This window comes from Nuphar pumila, chromosome 2, assembly GCF_984573655.1.
Source record: "Nuphar pumila chromosome 2, dmNupPumi1.hap1.1, whole genome shotgun sequence".
NCBI classification, from domain to species: Eukaryota; Viridiplantae; Streptophyta; class Magnoliopsida; order Nymphaeales; family Nymphaeaceae; genus Nuphar; species Nuphar pumila.
The window spans coordinates 98255993-98277988 of NC_143250.1; the positions used below are offsets into that span (position 1 = coordinate 98255993).

General features: G+C 36.0%; 1 protein-coding gene across 1 annotated transcript; it reads right to left on the reverse strand.

Moving 5' to 3' along the window:
* Nucleotides 1–14057: 14057 nt before the first annotated feature.
* Nucleotides 14058–21365, reverse strand: LOC149846341 (methylesterase 17-like). The gene is made up of 4 exons (XM_089991023.1): nucleotides 21126–21365; nucleotides 20825–20968; nucleotides 19670–19795; nucleotides 14058–14345 (listed from the first exon to the last, which is right to left on the reverse strand). Exons 1-4 carry the CDS (start codon nucleotides 21363–21365, stop codon nucleotides 14058–14060), a joined length of 798 nt encoding a protein of 265 aa, XP_089847149.1.
* Nucleotides 21366–21996: the final 631 nt, after the last annotated feature.

The following is a 21996-nucleotide window of genomic DNA, read 5'->3' on the forward strand; positions in this document are numbered from 1 at the left end:
AGTTGTTGGATTCTGTGTCATTTAGGAACTCTTTGAACTATTTCAAATGCGAGTCTTCTTTTTAAGAAAATTACCATCTTTAATGAATAGCACATTGGATAATTTTAAAGTTTTTTAATGAATTTCAATAAAAATGCACTTTTAAATGTTAAATTATTAAAAAATAGTTTCTTAACGATTAAAAAATTAGAAAAAACCTGTCTCATTGTATCATATTTACGAAATATGTTCGAACTTTCACTTCGAACACACATCACATAGATCATTGCCTTTTCAAAACAATAAGGGTGTGTTTGAATGCCTCAGAACTTTGAGAAATGAGGATCTGAAATCCAAGGATCTGAATTCCGACCCCTCCATATCGGATTTCAAATCCGAGGCACGCTCTTCTGTATCATACAACTGTGAGGACCTCAAATCCAAGGTAGCCTCGGATTTGAGATCTAGCGTTTGTAAAACCCAGGATTTTACTTCCACACCTCACCAGATCAGCATGCTTATGCGGCATCAGATCCTCCGATCTTAAATTTGATTGTCTGATCTCAGATCCAAGCATTTATGAGATCTTTTATTTACAAAAACTGAGAATCTTGCATGAATTCCATGCCAAACACCCTCGGATCTCAAATTCATGGTAACCAAATCTGCCCTACATGAAATTCGTAACCAAATGTGCCCTACCCTGCAATGCAATAATCAATGGTTGTAAATGCACCATTTTTTTTTACTGAAAAAATATCTTTTTATTAAAAAAACATGATTAGAGGATTGTTTCCCACTAAATCAAGCATGTTGAACACACTTACGAGGTTAGATTGAGTCCAAACAACTTGTGTCATAAGATTCCAACTAGATTGTACTTGCAATCAATTGTATTAAATATAAACCCTTTAAATATTTCTTAAATTGGACATGTTAGGTTCGGGGATTCCATTTTCTCATCTGGGCAAAACCCAACCCAGCTGCAGGCTCCCGGGGCATGTAGAGCTGTCAATAGGTCGGGTCAGGCCTGGATCGGGGTTGACTTGGACCTGCCCATATAACTAATAATTGGGTTCAAGTTTTTTCGGGTCATGAGAATATAATCCCAAACTCAAACCCACATAATTTTAGAAATTTATTTTTATTAAAAATATATATAAATTACTCATGTCTAGTTGGGTACCTGCCAAAAATTATGATCCAAACCTAAACTGCATATTACTCGGGTCAGGTTCGGATCAACCCAAATATTATTCGGGTCGGCGTTTTCCATACCCATAGTACTAACAATGACCATACTTTATTTTGCTTGTTTGTTGATTGTGAATATTTAAGTCATGAAGTTATCATGCAAGATGAAAGATGGGGGGATGTGATAGATTAAGAAATCAAAGTTATTGAGAAAAACAATGTACGAGAGTTGACAACATTTCCCAAAGGTCACGAAGCAATTGATGCAAAATGACGGTACAAAATAAATGAGAATGAAAGAGATAAGGTGAAGAGATTCAAAGCAAGAATGGTGAAGAAATGAAATCAACTACCATGAGAATTTGCAGATTCTCTAAAGAGGCCCTACTACAATCATGTTAGATAACAAGTCAATAATTACATTAGCAAAGAACCCTACACTATATGAGAGAAACTAGTTATGATTAACATTAGATGAATTCAACCTTATAAAAATAACTAAAAATATCTTTCAAAGAATTATATTTTTTGACGATACATAATTAGTTTTTTTGGCATTATAGGTCTTTTGAACTTAGAGAGAATTGAAAAGTCATACACCTTTTCCAAAAAAAGTAACTATAAAGCTATCAAAGTTACCTTTTTAACCTAAAAAATATAACCTTATATTTTTATAAAATGCTATTATTTTAAGGGTATTTTAATCATTTTCATAAAGTTGAATTCATCTAATGTTAAACACAACTAGTTTAATGTCAAATTGACCCATATATAGTACTTTAATGTTGTTTGAAACGAATTAAGTCACAATATTGTTTATGATCTCATTACTCTCAACATGATCATTTTGTTTTTTAAAAAAAAAACAAATTTTATATATCAAAAAAATGAGACAAGTCACTAATGATTTGACTCAAAATGCTCAATCAAACTCATAAAATAGGCTTGGCAAGCCGAACATGAACAACAATTCTTTGGCTTTTCCTGTCAAGAGATGGGTTTAGAGCTTAAATTTTATTGTTTCCAACTTCGAAACAATGTACTTTTCTTGGAAATTGAGCGGATCAGCTTGAGCTTCTCTTAATAGGTTTGTAGGGTTTAAATGTTATTATGTTACTACTTTTAGCTTTAAAACAATGTGATTTTTGGTAAACACAGACCGACTCACACTTGACTTCCTTAGCTCAAGCTCAGTCTGACTCAGCACAAAACAAGCCAAGCATAAATATTGTGTATTCATTCATAAAATTCCCTATATCATTCCATTATTTTGAAAGCCTTACAACAAGAATTATGGTTGTATAATAGTGCCTAATCAGTTGATGATAGGCATGGTAGTGGATTGGGGTGGGGGCGGGGGACAAGGTCTTCACCCTTGCCTCGTCTCAAAATTTTGCCATCCATCCCCACCTCCATCCCTGCACGGGTTTTGATTTTAACCTTCATCCCCGCCTCCATTCCTATTTCATGCCCTCAATCCCCCTATCCAAACAGGACAAGGCAGAGCAGGGTCCCATTTTTTCTCAGTCTACTATCATCCCTAAAGAAGGAGATAAAGGTTTACTAATGAGAATCGAGGATGGGAAGGGGTGAGGCAAGCAAGGCGGGAGAAAACGTAAGTCCATCCTCGAATGGGTTTTGATTTTAACCTCCATTCTCGCCTCCAACATTGTTGCATGTCCTTCGTCTCTGGTCCAAATGGGGTGAGGTAGGGCAGGGCCCCATTTTCCTCAGGTCCATTACCATTCCTAGTTTATGATAATTAAGTGTTGTATCTATGATCTCTCGGATTCAATTTTGACTTCAATGCTTTTCAAGTTGTCGCCATCAAGGGCAATGCAGAGGCAAGGTTTGAGAATACTGAGTGCATGCAAATCAAGTGATCTGCCAAATCAAAAAAGTGATTTGGCATCCTCATAGTCCACAATATACACAAGGACCATGGGGTTCTTGTGGGATGAAACAATAAATGGTGAAGATGTCAAATCACTCTCTGTAACACCCTAATCTGGAACCTCAAGAGTTTGAGTCTGATTAATATTACTTCCTAAAGGAAAAGCATACAGAGTTCACATAGAGAAAATATGATTAAATTTTTTTCATTATTTTTCTGATAACTTATTTTCTTTTACAAAATTCAACATTCATAACATAAGAAAATAACAAGTACATGAATGTTCAATGACAAGAAAAAAAATTACCAATTACTCTTTCAAAGTAGTTGATCATGTCATGCCTGCGCTAGTGTACCTGAAACCTATATTTGTAATTATATAGGAGGTGAGTCTACAACCCAATAAGAAATAACTATAAGCAAATAATAATTTTAACTTATAACTGAAGTGGGCTCTAAGCCCCAAGTCTGAGTTTACGTTTTGACACACCACACAAGGTTTGTATGTCTTAATTTTCTTTTTTTAAACTCTCTCAAACACTCACTTACACCAAACTAAAATACTAGGTCGGGTATATCGGTCATAGCCGTCTATGGGTGTAGCAACCCATGTAGAACACCCTAATTCTACATGTTGACCAGACCATGAACCATACACTCTCAGTGATCCCTGAATCACCAGGCACTGTAGTGAAACAAAAAGGGGACCCCACCGGTAGCTAGTCAAGAGGTCAGGCTCAATCTCAATCTCGACATGGTTCATGTTGCATCCTAACTATGATGACTTTTAACCATTCATGATTGTCTAGAGTCCCAAACACTGTGTGAATATAACCTTAAGTCATATCTTAAGTTCATATATTGAACTATATTCTCAAGCTTGTGTTTCACTCGTTCTCTCATGAGTGATATCGTAAAATGATCACGACATATCTCACTCTCAATCTTATAAAGGAATTAAGGTTTACACTTATCTCATACTAAGCACGCAATGATATAGAGTCCCTACATCATTAAATCACCTGTGATGCACTCTCCATGGTGGTTACACTCTGACCGCGAACCAGGTAGCCATTTTCATATGTCCCTACTTCTGAGATTTAAGAGGTTATGTATGTTAATCTTAATGAAAAAGTCACATGACATGACTAGAATAAATGGACTCAAGTCTAATCACAATCTCATCATAATGCATGTTATTAGGTATGTTATCACAAAAATAATCACTTTCTAGTATGCATGATATATCATGACTAACATGTATATATAATCATCTCATAATTTCATGCAGGGTCATTTTATGCATATTATGTTCATACTCAAGAGTTGTCTTTCTAATCATGCTAATACACAACATCAGCAATAACATATAACGTAAAAAGGTTTATTCACAACTAAAATTACTTATAATATCCCTTACCTCAAATATGAATATTGTACTCTGGTCGTAAATGAGTCTCAAGAGGCTCTAATAGTAGGATTTAATCATCACACAAGCATGTTCGTGTTAATATACATAACTTCTTATATTTTGATAAAATTACCAAATTACCTCTCTCGAGTTAACTTGTCAGACCTTGATTTGTGTGCCCCTTATTTAACCAAAACTAGAGGACATAGAGATTTTTCTCTATAATATGAGTCCAACACACCAAACTTCACTCAATTCTAAGTTTGGAGTGCAAAGTTATGCCCATTTTACTTAATCGGATCTTAGGTACACACAAAAATAAATTGGTCATTTTGACTCTTATGATTTGACCCCACTCATCCTAGGTCAAAACCGGTTCAGTCTACTCTTAGAGCACTAGGTTTACCTAACCTAGTCTCAACCCATCTGAGTTAGGTTCAAAACTCAATTGGATTCTCAAAATTCATAATTACTCACAAACTAGATCCAGAACCATTTCTGATCTGGATCTCAAAACTGTCGGACTAGTCCTGATATAGATTCAAAACTGATCCATTCAGTTAGATCTAGATCTGGGCTAGGACGACAGACAGGGATGTCGTCCCTGGGCTGGGATGGCAGACAATGTTATCGTCTTGCCAAGTCTTGCCCCCTTTTATCCCTGGTTTTTGGGTTGGCATGGCCAAACTGTTCTGCTATCCCACCTATGGGATGACTGTCAGTTTTGCCATCCCTACCTAGCATGACCAAACAACTCTACCATCCCGCGCTTCAAGTGAAGGATAAGCCATTTGGCTTATCCTAATCTTATCTGATTTCAACCTCCACCCCTCCTACACGATTTTTAGGAGGAGAGGACTCTTTTAGATGAGTTTTATCCTCATCAAGAATAAACAATGACCCATTTGATTGGATCCGAATTCAAAAAAGTTAGTTACCCGTATCCCAATCAGAAAACTATAAATAGGGGCCTCTCCCTAGAACTTGATCATCTGAAATTTTCCTGTCCAAGCTTCGATCCTATAGAGAATGAGTCTGAGTCTCTTTAATTATACCATCTTCCCTCGAGCTACCCTACTTACACTGAGATATTGTGGAAGTTACAACTTGCTTCATCACTATGCATAAGAGTTGCTAGGATCAAGGAAGACTCTAAAAGCTTAACGGGCCCTCGAGTTCGAAAAAGGTGATTTTCAGATCATTCATTATTTCATTTGGATTTTTATTATTTTAAAGAACAAATATTAATACACTTTGATCTTCATTGCATATTCAAGCATCACTATAGTGTAATTTGGACTACAAAGATTGGATTACTTGCTTGAATCCTACCTTCTCGTCAAGCCAAGGACGATCAAGGCATGTATACGACATCCTCATAATTTCAAAAAAGATTTTAGCAAATCCGGATAAGTCCCATCATTCCCTTATTCAAATTTTTTTATAAATAGTAGTTTATTTTCTTTTTATTTTAGTCATTATTTAATAACTAATTTTCGCTTTTTGTATTTTATTGTATGCATGGGTAACCTACATAACATCTTCACATTTTTTTTCATGCCTATGCTGCCCATACAACATTATATAAATGTTAATATTACCTATGAAATCTCTATTCACCAATAATTTAAAAAACTATTGACAACTCCTAATTACAAGACAAGTTTAACATTTGACTTTGACTCAACCCAAAATCGGTTTAAAATTTCAAAAGAAGCAAGTCACCATTAGAAATGAAGATGCTCATGGTTTCTATTTCTCTACCTTTCTTAGTTGTTCATAGCTGTATTGTAAAAAAAAGGTGTTTAAGATTGAGATGTTTGAATCATAAGATCCATCTTCAACTTTTTTTTGGTATTTACAAGGAGAAACCGTCCCCAAGAAAATGGTGACCTTGGCTTGTGCGTGGGGTGACAACCACGAGATTTGAACCTAGACCGGGCCCCATCCCACAAAGACAACCCTTTTGGAGCAAATCTTCAACTTAAACCGCATTTTGTGTCACTATCTGAAACTCTTTTTTAACACCACTTTTCTTACCTAGAACACGTGGACTAACAAAGGAACAAAAATTTGCTTGTGATGGATGGAGTCAACATATAATTAATCTATCATAATAGAGCAGATCTTCTTTTGATAATTGTATGCTTTGAGTATATTATAACTAGGGGTGTCAACGGGTAGGGTTTGGTTTTAACCCAGGTGAAACCAGACTTGGAACCAATTTTCGAGTACGGTATCGAGTCCGAATCCGGATGTAATCAGGTCCACTATAAGAGAAATCATACCCACACCCGATAAGAACTACTTGAACCAGATTTAGACCATAACTGGTAAAATAATATTTTTTTATCATTTTTACAATGAAAATTTGTGGGTCTTAATCGAAACTCGGGTCGAGCCTGGGTCTGGTATAAAATTTCATAAACTATACACGTATCCATGTATTAATCGGAGCTTCGAGTCTGAACCAGCGTCTTAATCGGGTATTCATATTTATCACCATACCTGGACCCTATATGGTTTGGTTCGGGTAAACCTTACATGTTGACACCAGTAATCATAACAAAAGCAACAGTTCATGAAATTCAATATGTTATGAACCTTCCAAGTGGTTGTAATGTGATTTTTGCTTGGTATTTCCTAAAAACAAGGCAAAGGTGGATGCACATGCTTACCAAAATAAAGTCAATAAACCAATAGGGTCTCCGCTTGTTTGGTAGCAGTTAGTGCACGTCACCCTATGTTGGGATGTTACAAGTTCAAAACCTAATGGTATGAGTTGTATAACAGGTGGGGTCTGCCTAAATCCAGTCTTTTTAGTAAAAAAAAATAGCCTGCAAATTAATACAAAGATGAAGAGTCAAAATATGACATTTCTCGGCCCACTAAGAAACATGCTTATGCTCAAACTAATATTTTTTTATGATGATGAACCCTTGTCGAAGTGAGGGAAAATGTCGGGTGGGGCCATACAATTGCCTTGCCTTATATGGCCTACCTCTGAAAGCTGTGAACACACCCATGTGCCAGAGGGGTTTGATCTGGGGCCTTCAACTCAACATCTTCACAACCCCCACGATGGTTATGCTAAAACTAATGTAACTATCGTCGTTGGTCTTCTTGTCAATTAATGACTAATTTTCAAACCCAAATTTTAAACCTTATGTGATCTGCTTTAGTTAATCCAAATTTTCTATGGTTTGACTTTCAGTGTCAACCTATTTCTATAGCTTATTTTACAAAGTTATTGTAACCACCCACAAAAAATTCAACCTTTTAAAATTCTTTTCAAAATCCAATTTTTTGAGAAATTTTAAAATTTTTCATTCATGTAAAAGTAAACATGACTTCCAAAGGGTAATCTATCAACAAGCTCATCTAGGGTCATGTTCCAACCATTCCAAATACTAGACGGTCTACCTGAGCGCAAGCACGTGCATATATTAGCCTCCTAGTATCAGGTACAATAGGGAACTATCCATAGACACAACTCAATTGAGTTTATTACGCTATTGAAAATCATATGGTAAATGCAGAAGACATAATATATTTAAATGTTAAGACATTTGAGGAGTTATGTAATAAGATTGAGATGTGAAACATTCAAAAGGGTGAGCATAATAGCTTCACCTATAAAATTTAAAGCAAACCATGATATAAGCAAAATATTTCATTTCATTCCAAATAACAAAAATGTTTAATGTATTTACAAGTCTTTAAAACAAATTAAGGTCTAGATCCCCAACAAATCATAGCAGGTAAATGTGTTCTTCGAAAGTATAGTGTCTTGTCTTTTGCCTCAATCCTCCAAGATGGTATTTGTAATGTTGTAGGGCATTAACACGTGCTTGTAGGAAAGCCAAAACCAAACTTGAAGAATGCGAATCAAGTTTATATTGATACGGTCATAGTGTGATTTTCATCATTTAAAAATGAAGGTCAAGAGAATCCACAATCAAAACATTTATTCACATTGCATTCATTTATACTCATTGCATTCATCCATTCATTCTCATTGCAATTATTCACATAAATGAATAAACAATCAAACAAATCACATATAATTGATTAAAGCAAATAAGTCAAGTCTCATTGACCGTGTCCAGCGTGAAACACACATACGCATGCTTTTCCTACAAGTCAGAATATACGAGTCTCTCATAATCATAACATATGCATTCCAAAGTGCATATAACAAACATATCAAAATCCCATTTAACCATTCCAGCATATAATATATGTGCATGCTTTTTAAGTAATCAATACATAATAATACATACAAGTCTATAACCATTTGTGACATTCACGTTCATTCTTTGATTAAAATATAAACAAATCAATCACATGATTATGATATGCATTCATACATTTAGGTAATCAATAGGTAAATTCTCATGACCATATTATGCACTCTTGGATTTTTATAATATAAGAATATATTCATTCACATGACCTTTTCAGTGTGTATCACACACACATGCATTTCATATGCATCTCAATCAACTCATTTGACATTCATCATTTAGTTCATCTCATGATCATTTATGCATAACTTTTTTATTCATATGCAATAACATTCGTAAACATTAGCAATCTATATGTCTACCTCATGATGTTTATGCATATGACAAAAGTGATTTTAAAATTCTAATACATTGTTTATTTGATTTACTTAGACTCATCTGGTACAAAATAGGGTATAGTCGCTTATAAATAGCCATAGAGATATTTATTATGCTATGTATTTTTAATTTTTCTCTTATGACTTAACTGGGTCTATCCTAGATGATCAATCCTACAATGCAGTGATTGAGAGATGGACACGAAGTCCTTGCTCGCATATGTCACCCAAGTTAAAAATATAGAAAACGTCTTCCCTAACTCTGTAAAGTTTTTTGCCCTACCCTATGAATCACTAGGTAGGCCTGTCCCCATAACCTTTATGGGACATGGACGAGACACACATAGTCCTTCTTCACAAGGTTTGTACTGCCTTTTCTTCTCCAAGAAAGACATGAGATCAGAACAGACCTAGTCATCTCATTGAAAATGGGATCGACCCAATCATTTTGTTGAGATCGAGACAGACTCTGCCATTTCGGAGTGCTCGATTTCACCAATGCCTCTTATGGACCCGTGGTCCTAGGGTTATCTTTTATTAACGTCACAAGTTACATTTTCAGTGCCTTTATCTCACATGATATCCCTTTCATGCCCTTATGCATGACTCATTCATAACATACATGACATGCTTCACACTGAATCATTTCACGTATGCATTTATTTCAGAAATGCATTTCTTTCATTTATGCACCCATTTCAATCACGCATAAATTTATTTCAATCATACATTCACAAACATGTGCCTACAAAAATACTCTATATCTCACTATTCTAAAATCATATCAAGCATGACTTTTGTACCACAACAAGAAAAACACTTCAATTCTCATAGATTCAAATCATGCTCCACATGATTTCTAAATTTCTTTCAATATTTGCATGATGCATTGCATCATACACACTTACCATATGTAGTTTACCCAATTTCATAGGCATTGCATTTTTTGAATGTGCATCGACTTATAGTCGCTTTGTGATCCTTAGCATTAAGTATTGCATTTTTGTTGTAGCTGCATGACAATTCACATAGGCAAATGGTGCAAGCATTTAAGAATTTGATGCATGTTTAAAATTTGAATTAACATGTTCATGTACACACATTCATATGTGGATATCAACGATGCATGAGTACTTACACAAAACTAAAAATGTGATGTGCATGTTAACCCATTTAACCATGCATATTCGCGTGTGCTCCCATGCATTTATGGCGCATATCATGACATAATCAAACCACGACATAAATGTGAAATAAAACTACTTAAAAACTGAGTTTTAAATACACATAATCATCACTTAAAAACTGATTTTGAAACATGTTCAATATCGCATTCTAATCTAGAATTTTTTCCTTTTAGGCATTTTACCGAACCCTTAGCGTGTGGCGCAATTCTGAAGACAAAACTAAAATTCTAAAATATATAAAATATAAAATAAAATTTATTATGCTAACTAAATAATTCTAAATACATGTTTCAATTGCTAATTAATATAAAATTAGCAAATCCTAACTATTAGGCATATACAAAACTTATTTACCAGAAAACTAGTGCTACGCTACATGCATAATCCAATTAAGCAATAAAGAATACATTATTGCGACAAAACAACCTAGTTAAGAATTCTAAAAATTCAGTTAAGGGTATCTACTCTCGTAGATTCGGTAAAATACTATAGCAAAACCCAAAATCCTTAGAGGTTTCGCAATAAACTGCAACAATGACAATTGCTCGAACATTTGGTGTGTGCGTGCAACACCAAGAAAACCAAAAAATATAGCACAAAAAGGGGTTCAGCTGGAGCATTCCCACGATGACGGAGGTGCTACAATCCGCATGCAATCCGAGGTAGGGGCTGGTTTGCTTCTATACAAAATTGGCAAATAGATGGATTGGGCAATTTTTCATAAATCGTAAAATCTTCAATCGAAATGGGGGTTGGTCGGCTGACTTCTATGGCTAGGCATTCTCCATACTAGCTACATGCATTTCAAGACACTGCCACACTGTAGCATGAATCCCTAAGTTGCACGGTTCCTAAAAAGCTCAATTCTCAAGAAAAAATGTTTTTCCTTGGGGCAATCTACTACAAGAAGAATGAAAATGATGATCGAAGAAGAAGGAGATGCTGCTCGTGTAGCTAAGGGGTTGGGTGTGAATCCCAATATGATGGGCACAATTAACAATGTTAAGATGTGCACAAAACTCAAGAAAATAAGCCAAAGGGGTCAGCTATTAGAAAAACAACATGAAGAAGAGGAAGCGATGAAAAACAAGATAGAGAAGAAGAAAAGAAGATGGACTTACCTAGTGGTGTTAATCCCTAGAGAAATGGTTGTTGTAGGTGATGATGAGAGAAGAGATGGGGTTTTTATCTAGGTGGCCGTGGGAGTGAGAAAGAAAAGAGAGAAGAGGTGGGGGGAGGGGGGTTCGGGTGCCCTAGTGGGCCCCACCCATCCACTCTAACAACCCTAAGTGCGCCCAACCAAACCGAATTCAATTCACAGTTCACTCCTAAACCCTAAATCAAGTTTTGTAAAACAACATAAACCCAAATAAGATAATTATATATATATATATATATATATATATATATATATATATATATATATATATAAAACATTTCAAACTCAAAATAAATATAAATACAAATTTCTTTAACTATTTAGAATCCATAAGAAACACTAATTTGCGTTAACCAATTGGGTCCAAACCTTTATGGACTACGAGTCCATACTAAAATCCATTTCTTTCACTAAAACAAGATCCTAAACTTTGCTAACTAAAAATAATCTTATTCTAACTCTATTAAATTATTGTTTTAGAAAAAAAATTAATTAATTATTATATTAAAATAAAATACCCGCTTAAATTATTTTGACCAAATTGTCCCTATGATAAAAATTTATTCGCAGGCTAACTAATTATATCTAATTATCCTCAAAACACTGTAAAATCACTTCCATAAGTAATAGACACAATCAAATACATGTATTTAATTATAAATTAAATGTATTTAATAGTTTGTTACCTAAATTAACCCTATAAATGCCAATATACCCTTCTTGGCCAAAAATAAACAAGTGAACATGTATATCACCAATAAATGAAATTTAAAACCCATAAAAGGATTTCCAACTCAATCATAAACATGTTCATTTTATTTATTTATAATTCTCAAAATTTACAGGTTTTATAGTTATTAATGAGCTTTTTTTTTCTTATTTTATAACCCGGAGAACTGCACCCAGCATAAAGAACTAATCTCACTTGATCAACCTGCTATACCTATGGTCCATCATGCATGTGACATAAAACTCCAAGGTTAAGACCCCGACCCCTACCCCTACCCCTGCAGGTGTTGACCTGCGAAGAAGGGTGACGCTCATGACCACCCGTCTAACAGACAAGGTGCCACCCCACTGCATCAAACTCCCTTGGGGTAAGTTACTAATAAGCTTGGCTTTCTATACCTGAATAAGCAGTTGGACCTAGAACTGTTTGCCATTATAAAAAAAAGGTGTGTATCAGACCAGAGCGACATCGGACGGTAACCCTCTGATGCCAACCTGATGTATGCATCTATGCGATGAACGGTGTTCGAAATACCATGGTTGGGCTCAGTGTTTTCAGTTGTTCAATTTGAAAGCTGTAGATGTCGTTCATCTAAGGCATCAACGGCTTTGGAAAAAATGTGGGACCCATCTATGAGATACTGAATCCAACCATGATGCTATGGATGTCGTTCATCACTTAGATGAATGGCATCAGGGTGACATCAGACAGTAACCAATCAGAACTCTGACCTGATACCAGTGTGACAAATATGGCGAGATTTATGAAAATCTCGCGATAATATCGCAAGAAATTGCCTGAAAGTTTTAAACGACAATTTCTCGCGAGATTTTCAAAATATCGTGAGATTTTCAAAATATCACAAGATTTATGAAAAAACATAAATATCGAGATTTAAACGCAATATTTATGTTTTAAATGGCTATTTATTGCGAAAAAAATCTTGTATTTTTATTAATATTTTCTTATAAAAAATATTTTATATATTTTTTAATTAATTTTTTATTGCCGAGATTTTGCCGAAAAAATGCGAGAATTATGAAATTTTTTCAATTTCCCGCGAGTTTTTGAAAAACGAGAAATTGCCGATAAAAACTTTTGTCACTATGCCTGATACACACACTATCCAATTAGTCGGATTCAATAAAGGCTACTTCTGACCTGAATCCGAACCGTTTACATCCCTAGCGGCGGTTCCTGTTTCTCGACCCAATAGAACCCAACCCCATCTGCAAATTACCTGGGAATGTTGAGTGCACCCAAACAGGTCAGGTAATGGATCCGTCGACAGAGCCATGGGGTACCCTTACTGCAAATTGAGACCATGATCAAGATCCATCCTGGTCTGGCGATCCAGGTGAAACCAGACTTGGACAGATTTTCAGGTAGGGTAACGGGTCCGAACAGAGTCTAATCAGGTTTACTATAAGAAAAACCATACCCGAACCTGATAAGAAACTACATGAACCAGACCCGGACCATACCATGTAAAATAATATTTTGTATCATTTTTGCATTGAAAAATTAAGGGTCCTAATCGGAACTTGGGTCCGGACCGGGTCTGGTATAAAATTTCACAAACTATACCTGGGTCCATATATGTATTAATCAGATCTTTGGATCCGGATCCGGACCTGGGTCTTAATCAGGTCTTCTTATTTGTCACCATACTGGACCCTATAGGGTTTGGTCCGGGTAAATCCGTTGACCCCCCTACTGACATCCCTAGCTAGATATCAGGAAAGTAAAAACTGATACTGAGCAATAACAGATGATATGATGCCAATCCATGATTCTATGCTTTCACTAATGACATTATTATTATTCAACAATGAAAGTTCTCCCACATATGTGGTGCTTTAATTGTGTTCCATTTCTTCTAATTGTGACAATAAGGAGAGCTAGAGGCATTGAGTAGCAAGCTGACCAATTGGTTAGGAGCAGAGAAGAATGGGCTGTGGTCAGTCTCCAAAACCATCACCTCACATGGAGGCCATCTCTTGATCATGATCTCTTGCTGTTCTTGCTTGAGCACTCTGTCCATTGTTGTCTTCACATAAACTCTGCTCACTCCATCCGCATTGTTGCTGTCAGTATTGTCAAACCTTGCTGCCTGCAATGCCCTTGATGGCACTGCCTTGAGAAGCATTGAAGCTAGAATTGAGTCCTAGAGAACATATATAGACAGAACCATTAATTATCATCAACTGATTAATTAGGCACTATATAGGGTTCTGGAAATAATGGGATGATATAGGATATTTTATGAACGAGATGAATGAACCGAACATGAAGTGTTTAATCTTGACTTTTCTAGGTAACCCCCCAGCTAACCAGGCTTTTGAAGGATTTTTTGAATTTTTTCTTAAATCTGACTGTACAGGTGTTTTTACATGCTTGATTTTAAAGGAATTGACTCTTGGATCATCTGATTCCGATACAACGCAAGTATGCTTTTATAGGGTTTAAAAAATCGACGGTATAAGATTTTCTTAAAAATTCAAAGCATAAAAAATCATGTTTTGTGTCGAAAAAACACGATAAGTGTTGTTTACTAGTAAGTTGACCATGCTGGAAAAATCTGTATGGCCAGATTTAAGCAAAACATGAGAAAACCTCTTCAAGAGCCCAGTTAGCTGGGTTAGCTAAAACAGTCGTTAGCAGCTACCACCACTCTCTCTCTCTCTCTCTCTCTCTCTCTCTCTCTCTCTCTATATATATATATATATATATATATATATATATATATATATATATATATATATATATATAGTGTGTGTGTGTGTGCTTGATGAGCCTGTACAAACCGAGCAAAGCCATACACATGTTTCCATGTTCGGCTTGCCACGCATATTTTACAAGTTCAATTGAATTCTTTGAGCCAAATCTCGATTGGCATATATATATATAGTGTGTGTGTGTGTGTGCGTGTGTGTGCTTGATGAGCCTGTACAAACCGAGCAAAGCCATACACATGTTTCCATGTTCGGCTTGCCACGCATATTTTACAAGTTCAATTGAATTCTTTGAGCCAAATCTCGATTGGCATATATATATATATATATATATATATATATATATATATATATATATATATATATATATATATATATATAGTGTGTGTGTGTGTGTGTGTGTGCTTGATGAGCCTGTACAAACCGAGCAAAGCCATACACATGTTTCCATGTTCGGCTTGCCACGCATATTTTACAAGTTCAATTGAATTCTTTGAGCCAAATCTCGATTGGCATATATATATATAGTGTGTGTGTGTGTGTGCGTGTGTGTGCTTGATGAGCCTGTACAAACCGAGCAAAGCCATACACATGTTTCCATGTTCGGCTTGCCACGCATATTTTACAAGTTCAATTGAATTCTTTGAGCCAAATCTCGATTGGCATATATATATATATATATATATATATATATATATAGTGTGTGTGTGTGTGTGTGTGTGTGTGTGTGTGTGTGTGTGTGTGTTTGATGAGCCTGTACAAACCAAGCAAAGCCATACACCTGTTTCCATGGTCGGCTTGCCACGCATATTTCATAAGTTCAATTGAATTCTTTGAGCCAAATCTCGATTGGCTTGTCTCCTCATTGTGCAGCCTAATTGTGTTCAACCATATAAAACTTATTCAATTTTCTTAGAAAACGAGAGTGTGATCATGCTGAAAATGTGATCAAGTAAGCAAATATCAAACGTGCACGATGCACTTTGATTCTGAGAATGATATACAAAAACCACACACAACTAACAAGAGACCACAGGTTTAACGTGGTTCAATTCCAAAGGAATCTACGTCCATTAATATAGGAAGACCTCACACGTCTCTCTTGAGTCTCCATTATCACCTTTAAATATAGGCCTATTCTCTTGCCTCAAATGAATACTTTTGTTTCTATCGAACGCCTGATTTTGAGGATATAATCTTTCTTATGAGGGTAAACATTAGGTTTATCTTTGTATTCAGACACAGATTCACGGTTAAAGAATTCCAGAATTTTGATCTTCAATACTGAGGGAGATGAGTTCAGGATAATGATGATGAATAAATATTCATCCATTTATTTTTTATGGCTATAATGATGAGATGTTGATAAAAAAAAAGTGAGGTATATATCTTGATAACTAGGATAAATTATTACTTGTGTAAAAGGATATGAGTAGTAGGCTGAAAGGAAAGTAGCACTAAAATGTCATGTTCCCATAACCCTTTTTGAAGAAGAGATAAGCCCTAGATGAATTGAGATCAGGTGCAATGCCATTGCATACTTTCACCAGCTGATAGGCCGATCCAGAAGATGGTGGGTGATCAGGTGCAGCAGCACACTTGAAATGTGCAATCACATTGCACCTGATCCTTCCTCCCACTAGATTGAGAAGGAAAAAAGACTACATGCTAAAGAAAGGGTGGCTTTGAAGCACCAAATTAAAGGCAAGTCTTTAATTTTTTTAGCATGATACCATCTTAAAGTGAAGGAGAAGCTTTGCTTTAGAACTGAAATAAAGAATGGTGATAACAGTTGCTGTTTTAAAGACATTTCCTCTTAAAAATAGCAAAGAAGAGGGGATGCAAAAGCAGAAAAAAAAAGATGCTGCTAGGGAGACCGTGTAGGAGCTGTGGGCCAGTATATACAACAGGATCATGACATCTATTCTCTATAGAGTAGGGATACAGTCCTTTGACATTGGATGGGAATTCATCCTATATTCAATTCTAACCGTCCAATCAATGGTTAATGTCGGTCCACATTTTCACCTGTATGTGGACACATCCTAGCCATCCAGATGCTTCAGCTGGACGCATAGGATCGAACCCATCCTAGCTATGTCAAAGGACTGAATCCTTTTTTTGTTATCTATATGTCATTTTATTAAACTGCGACCTTTGTTCTAGTCCAACCACATTGTGCCCTCTTTTTAAGAAACGTGTCTTACACCAACAATCTTTAATCATTTGAAAATTGATGCGTTGAATGTCTGTATATATGTATACTACCACTTTTCTGAACTACCTCCAACCTACCACAAGCAAATAGGTATTTTTAGGGGTTTTTTTTTCTGCAAATCTGACCTTGAGGATATGTTGGGCATGATCAATTTGCTAGAAAACAAAACTTGGATCATTATGTAAATTTTTGAGCTTAAAAATTTATAAAAATTATAGATGGTTGATTTTTAAAGCTTATAAAACCCTACTTGCACGTCGGAATCAGACAATCCAAGAGTGGATTCCTATAAAATCTGTAGTCAGATTTGAGAAAAATCTGAAAAAAAACCCTTCAAAATCGGGTAGGCAGCTACCAATTAGGTGGTAGCCATGCTTTTGAAGGATGTCACTATATTTTCATAAAATCTGACAAGATAGATGTATTTTACATGTTTGATTTCATAGAAATCCACTCTTGGATCGTATGAAGATTTTTAAAAATATTCAAAGTTAAAAACTCATTTTTTATTAAAAAAAGTCATCTCGTCGTGCTCCCCCTTATTTTTTCAACTTGATTTATCAGGAGAGTGTTCCTGTTGGATCGATTTTCGGATCACGCAGTTTCACAATCATCATCATGATATAAAACATGATATAAATCAGAAAATATAAACCCGTTAACGGAATCTGAGGAGACGTGACCCATTAACGGAAATCATCATCATGATAACATTATATAAATCATTATAAAACCTGGCTAACACGAAAACCAGGTTGAAGTTTTGGGCATCATTCAAAATCGGCTTTTAAAACACCTGATTACAACATCAAAGCATGTTTTTATAAGACTTCAAAAATCGGTACAACGTGTGATACTTTTTCCAGTCATAAAATCATGTTTTTTCATAAAAAAAAAACACGATTCGAAAGTTTGTTGTTACTATTTGGAACATGCTGAACATCTTTATGAGGTTTGGTTAGATTAAAACCTGCGCCTGTGACTTTCATAGGCAACATGAAGTCATGACAAAAAAAAATTGACAAAAGTATGATTTTTTAAGTCATGAAATTGTGAGCCGTTGATTTTTAAAAGTCTTAAAAAAAACATACATATATGCTATAATCACATGATCCAAAATTTGTTTTCTACTAAATAATCAACTAAAAATGTTTAAGAAATTTGACAATCTAAAGCTTTTATTTGGTGGGAATAGGTCCTCCTGATGTGTCCGGCGGTCAAGAACACCTCTTTTATGCAATCTAAACCCATGGATGTGTTTTATACCTCATATTTGTGTTTTGAAAATAAAATCATGTTTTTTTAGGTTATGAAATTTCAGCGCATAGTGAGCCATTGATTTTTCATGCCTTCAAAAATCTTTCTTAATCGCAATGATATGATCCAAAACATGTTTTTTTATCAAACAATCATGTAGATCACATCTACAGGGTTGTTTTAACCATCTGATTATTCAATTGGGCAATTTAGGGTTGGAGCGCACCATCCGATTTTATTAATAAATATGAGTGTATCAGACTCTATTAAAAACAGCCCATTCCTTCACATTTTCTTGATTTTTTTTTTTATGAATAAAGCCTCACCAATATCATCTATTAATTGATTTGTGTAGTGAAAAACTTGTTTTAGACCGTCTGGTCATGTTGTATAAGCAGATTTTCTAAGGGCCACAAACTTGAATGATTTACACTTCGCCAAAATTTTGCTATGAAGAATATCTTATTTTTGCATCAAAACCATCCGATTCAAAACTCAGTTTCTTGATAAATGAACCATCCTGCATGCATTTGTTGATATAAATTGAGCAACTAAAGTTCAGATTCACCCAGAAAGTACCGTACCTAAGAGTGTGTATATATATATATATATATAGTCACTAGTATATGATAACTGAAAACATGAGAACTAATGTGTGAACCGCGATTTTCATGAATTATATGAGAACTGATGTGTGAACTGCGATTTTCATGAATTATATGTTCTTTTCTCTTGAATCTAACTGTAAGGATGTGAAAATATGCTACATGCTTGGTTTTATGAGAACCCGCTCTTGAATCATCAGATTTTGATGCATAAACAAGAATTTTTAAAGGTAAATATTCAAGCATTAAAAAATCACATTTTTTCATCGAAAATACACTATCGAATGGTTGATTCCTAGCAAATTCATGGCATCCACATGGTTGGATTTGCAAAAAAAGTGATGAAAATGCCCATATTTCTAGTTCTCATATTCTAATGACTATGTATATATATATGTGTGTGTGTGAAAGCCCAGGTTATTAGCAAAAAGGATCCCGTCCTTGGACATAGGATGGGTTCCATCCTATGTGGATCATAGCTGTCCAACTGAAGCATCTGGATGGCTCAGATCAGTCCACATCCAGGTAAAAATGTGGACCAATCCTAGCCGTTGATTGGCCAGCTAGGATTTAATGTAGTATGGAAACTGATCCAATGTCAAAGGATGGAATATGTACTGGGTTATTAGTTTGGTATGCCAGTGTTATCAGTGGGATGGTAGTTCTGTTTAATTACCTCTTCTGGACTTTGATTGTAAAGGAGTTCTCTTTGAAATTCAGGCTTAAATGAGACGCTTGTGGGGGGATTCTCTGGTCCTTCACCAAACACCGGCTCCAATTCTTCAGGAAAATCTGGAACGCCCTGTTTTAATTTTTAAACACAATGAAATGAAAAAAAGCTAATCAGGTAACATGTCTTATTAACTGCACCTAGCTCGGGTTTCAAAACTGATAAACCGGTTAATGGATCAGAAGTGAGTCTGATCCAGGTGGGTCCAGAACCATGTGAATATGGTTTATGTTGTCCATCAGAAATAGGGATGTGAACGGTTCGGATTTGGGACAGATGTGGCCTATACCAGATACGATGTTGGCTAAAGGATTTGGATTTGGATATGAATCCAGATGGTTAAAATCACATACAAAATATTTTTTTAGATGTAAGCGAATTCAGGCATCCAACATGTCCGAATATCCGTTCCATTTGGTATCAAAAGATCAAAACCATACACGCACCCTATTAGAATTAGATATGATTTTGGCTTACCAAATCCAACTAAACAGTCAGATTCAGTCAGATATTGGATAAAATTCAATCCATTTATATCCCTAATCAGAATCAAGTAGGGATGTAAGTGGTTTGGACTCACTTCACACCCGAGCATTGCTAAAATCCGACCTAATTGGGTTTGGCATTGTCGATTTGGGGTCGAACTTGGATTCAGATGAAACAAAAAATTGAATCCGGTTAAATAGCTAATCAGATGCAATATTTACATGTACTTGGATTATTCAACCGTAACACTATATACTTTACCCGGATCTGACGTTTGGTACCGAATCCAACTAAATGAACTTGGATTCGGTTGTGTATTGGACCTGAATCCGGACCGTTCACATCCCTAGGAAATCAAATTCTGCAGAATCCAATCGCCCGGAAATGAACATCAGAAGTCGTTTTTAAAGAAACATCATAAGTCACTTTTAGAGCCTGTTTCGATGCACCCATTCATACAAGATGAGTTTGGAAATTACATTGTGGTCTGCAATGCAATTTCCCAACTTATCCAACTTTTCTGGTTAACTGGGGGCATCCAAACACTGTTTTCTAGGAAGTAAGAGAGAGAGAGAGAGAGAGAGAGTTAAAAGGAGGGGTGCGAAGGAAAACCACGTCTTGGACATCTTGGGGAGTCCAGAATCCGGATCTGAGCATGGTGGCACAAACGAAGACGGCAAGGCAGATCTTGTTGGTCCCGAACGTGTGGATGGCATGAGTCAGGCTTAGCCCTCCCGCACTGTGACCCACCAACACCACCTGCAGTAATGCATAATTTACCCCCTTCATTAATTATGAATCAGCAAAAAAAGAGATTAAATATCTTTTCTTTTTAAATCAAACAAAAGAGAGGAGAAGAACAATCAAGAAAGAAGCGGATCATATAGATATCTTCCTAGGAGAGAGAGAGAGAGACCTTTTGGTTGTCGGGGAGATTGGATAGGAAATGGATGAGCGGGCTGTTGTATTGTTGGAAGGTGAAGATGGTGTTGGGGTCGGTGGGGTCGATGCCGGCGCTGGTGAGGTCGAGGCAGGTGACGGTGTGGCCTGATGACTGAAGGAGGTGCCTGACTCTGTACCAGCACCACGCCCCATGTCCTATCCCATGTACTAACACGAAGTGCCGACGACACACCGCCTCCACTTCTCCTTCCATTCTTCACTTACACCTCACTCTCGAGAGAGAGAGAGAGAGAGAGAGAGAGAGAGAGAGGAAGAATCAGAAGAAGTTGGTTGGGGTACTCTAATACTTGCAGTTACGGTGCCCTTATTGTATGTGTAACCCACCGTTTAAGAGAGGGATATATTCTCTTCAGAGAGAGAGAGAGAGAAAGGAGGTTGGGGTATAATAATTGGATATCCGGTGCCTTATGTATTTATAGATCACCATGAGAGAGAGAGAGAGTACAAGGTGGTGCGTAATTGCCCATCTGGTGAGTGGTGACGTTATCCTCTCATATATTCCCATAAATCTCTCTCTCTCTCTCTCTCTCTCTCTAAATAATGAGGCTTTGACGAAGGGTGTGCTTTTTCTGCAAGGTAAAGCGTCGTGATATGGAGAAAGTCAGAAGAACCTTGTCGTTTTCAATATTTTGACTATCCATCGTTATTCATCTCACAAGGTTTCACTGTGTATGCATTTACCCTGTCTGCAGTTTAATGCTATCCCTTCAATCCCAAAATCTCAACTCAAAGTTCCATCAGCTCCAGATTTTACCAACTGCCCATACGCAAACAAAAAACTTCCCATTGATTTTTCATGGAAAGAGCACACAAGTAGTTTTGTA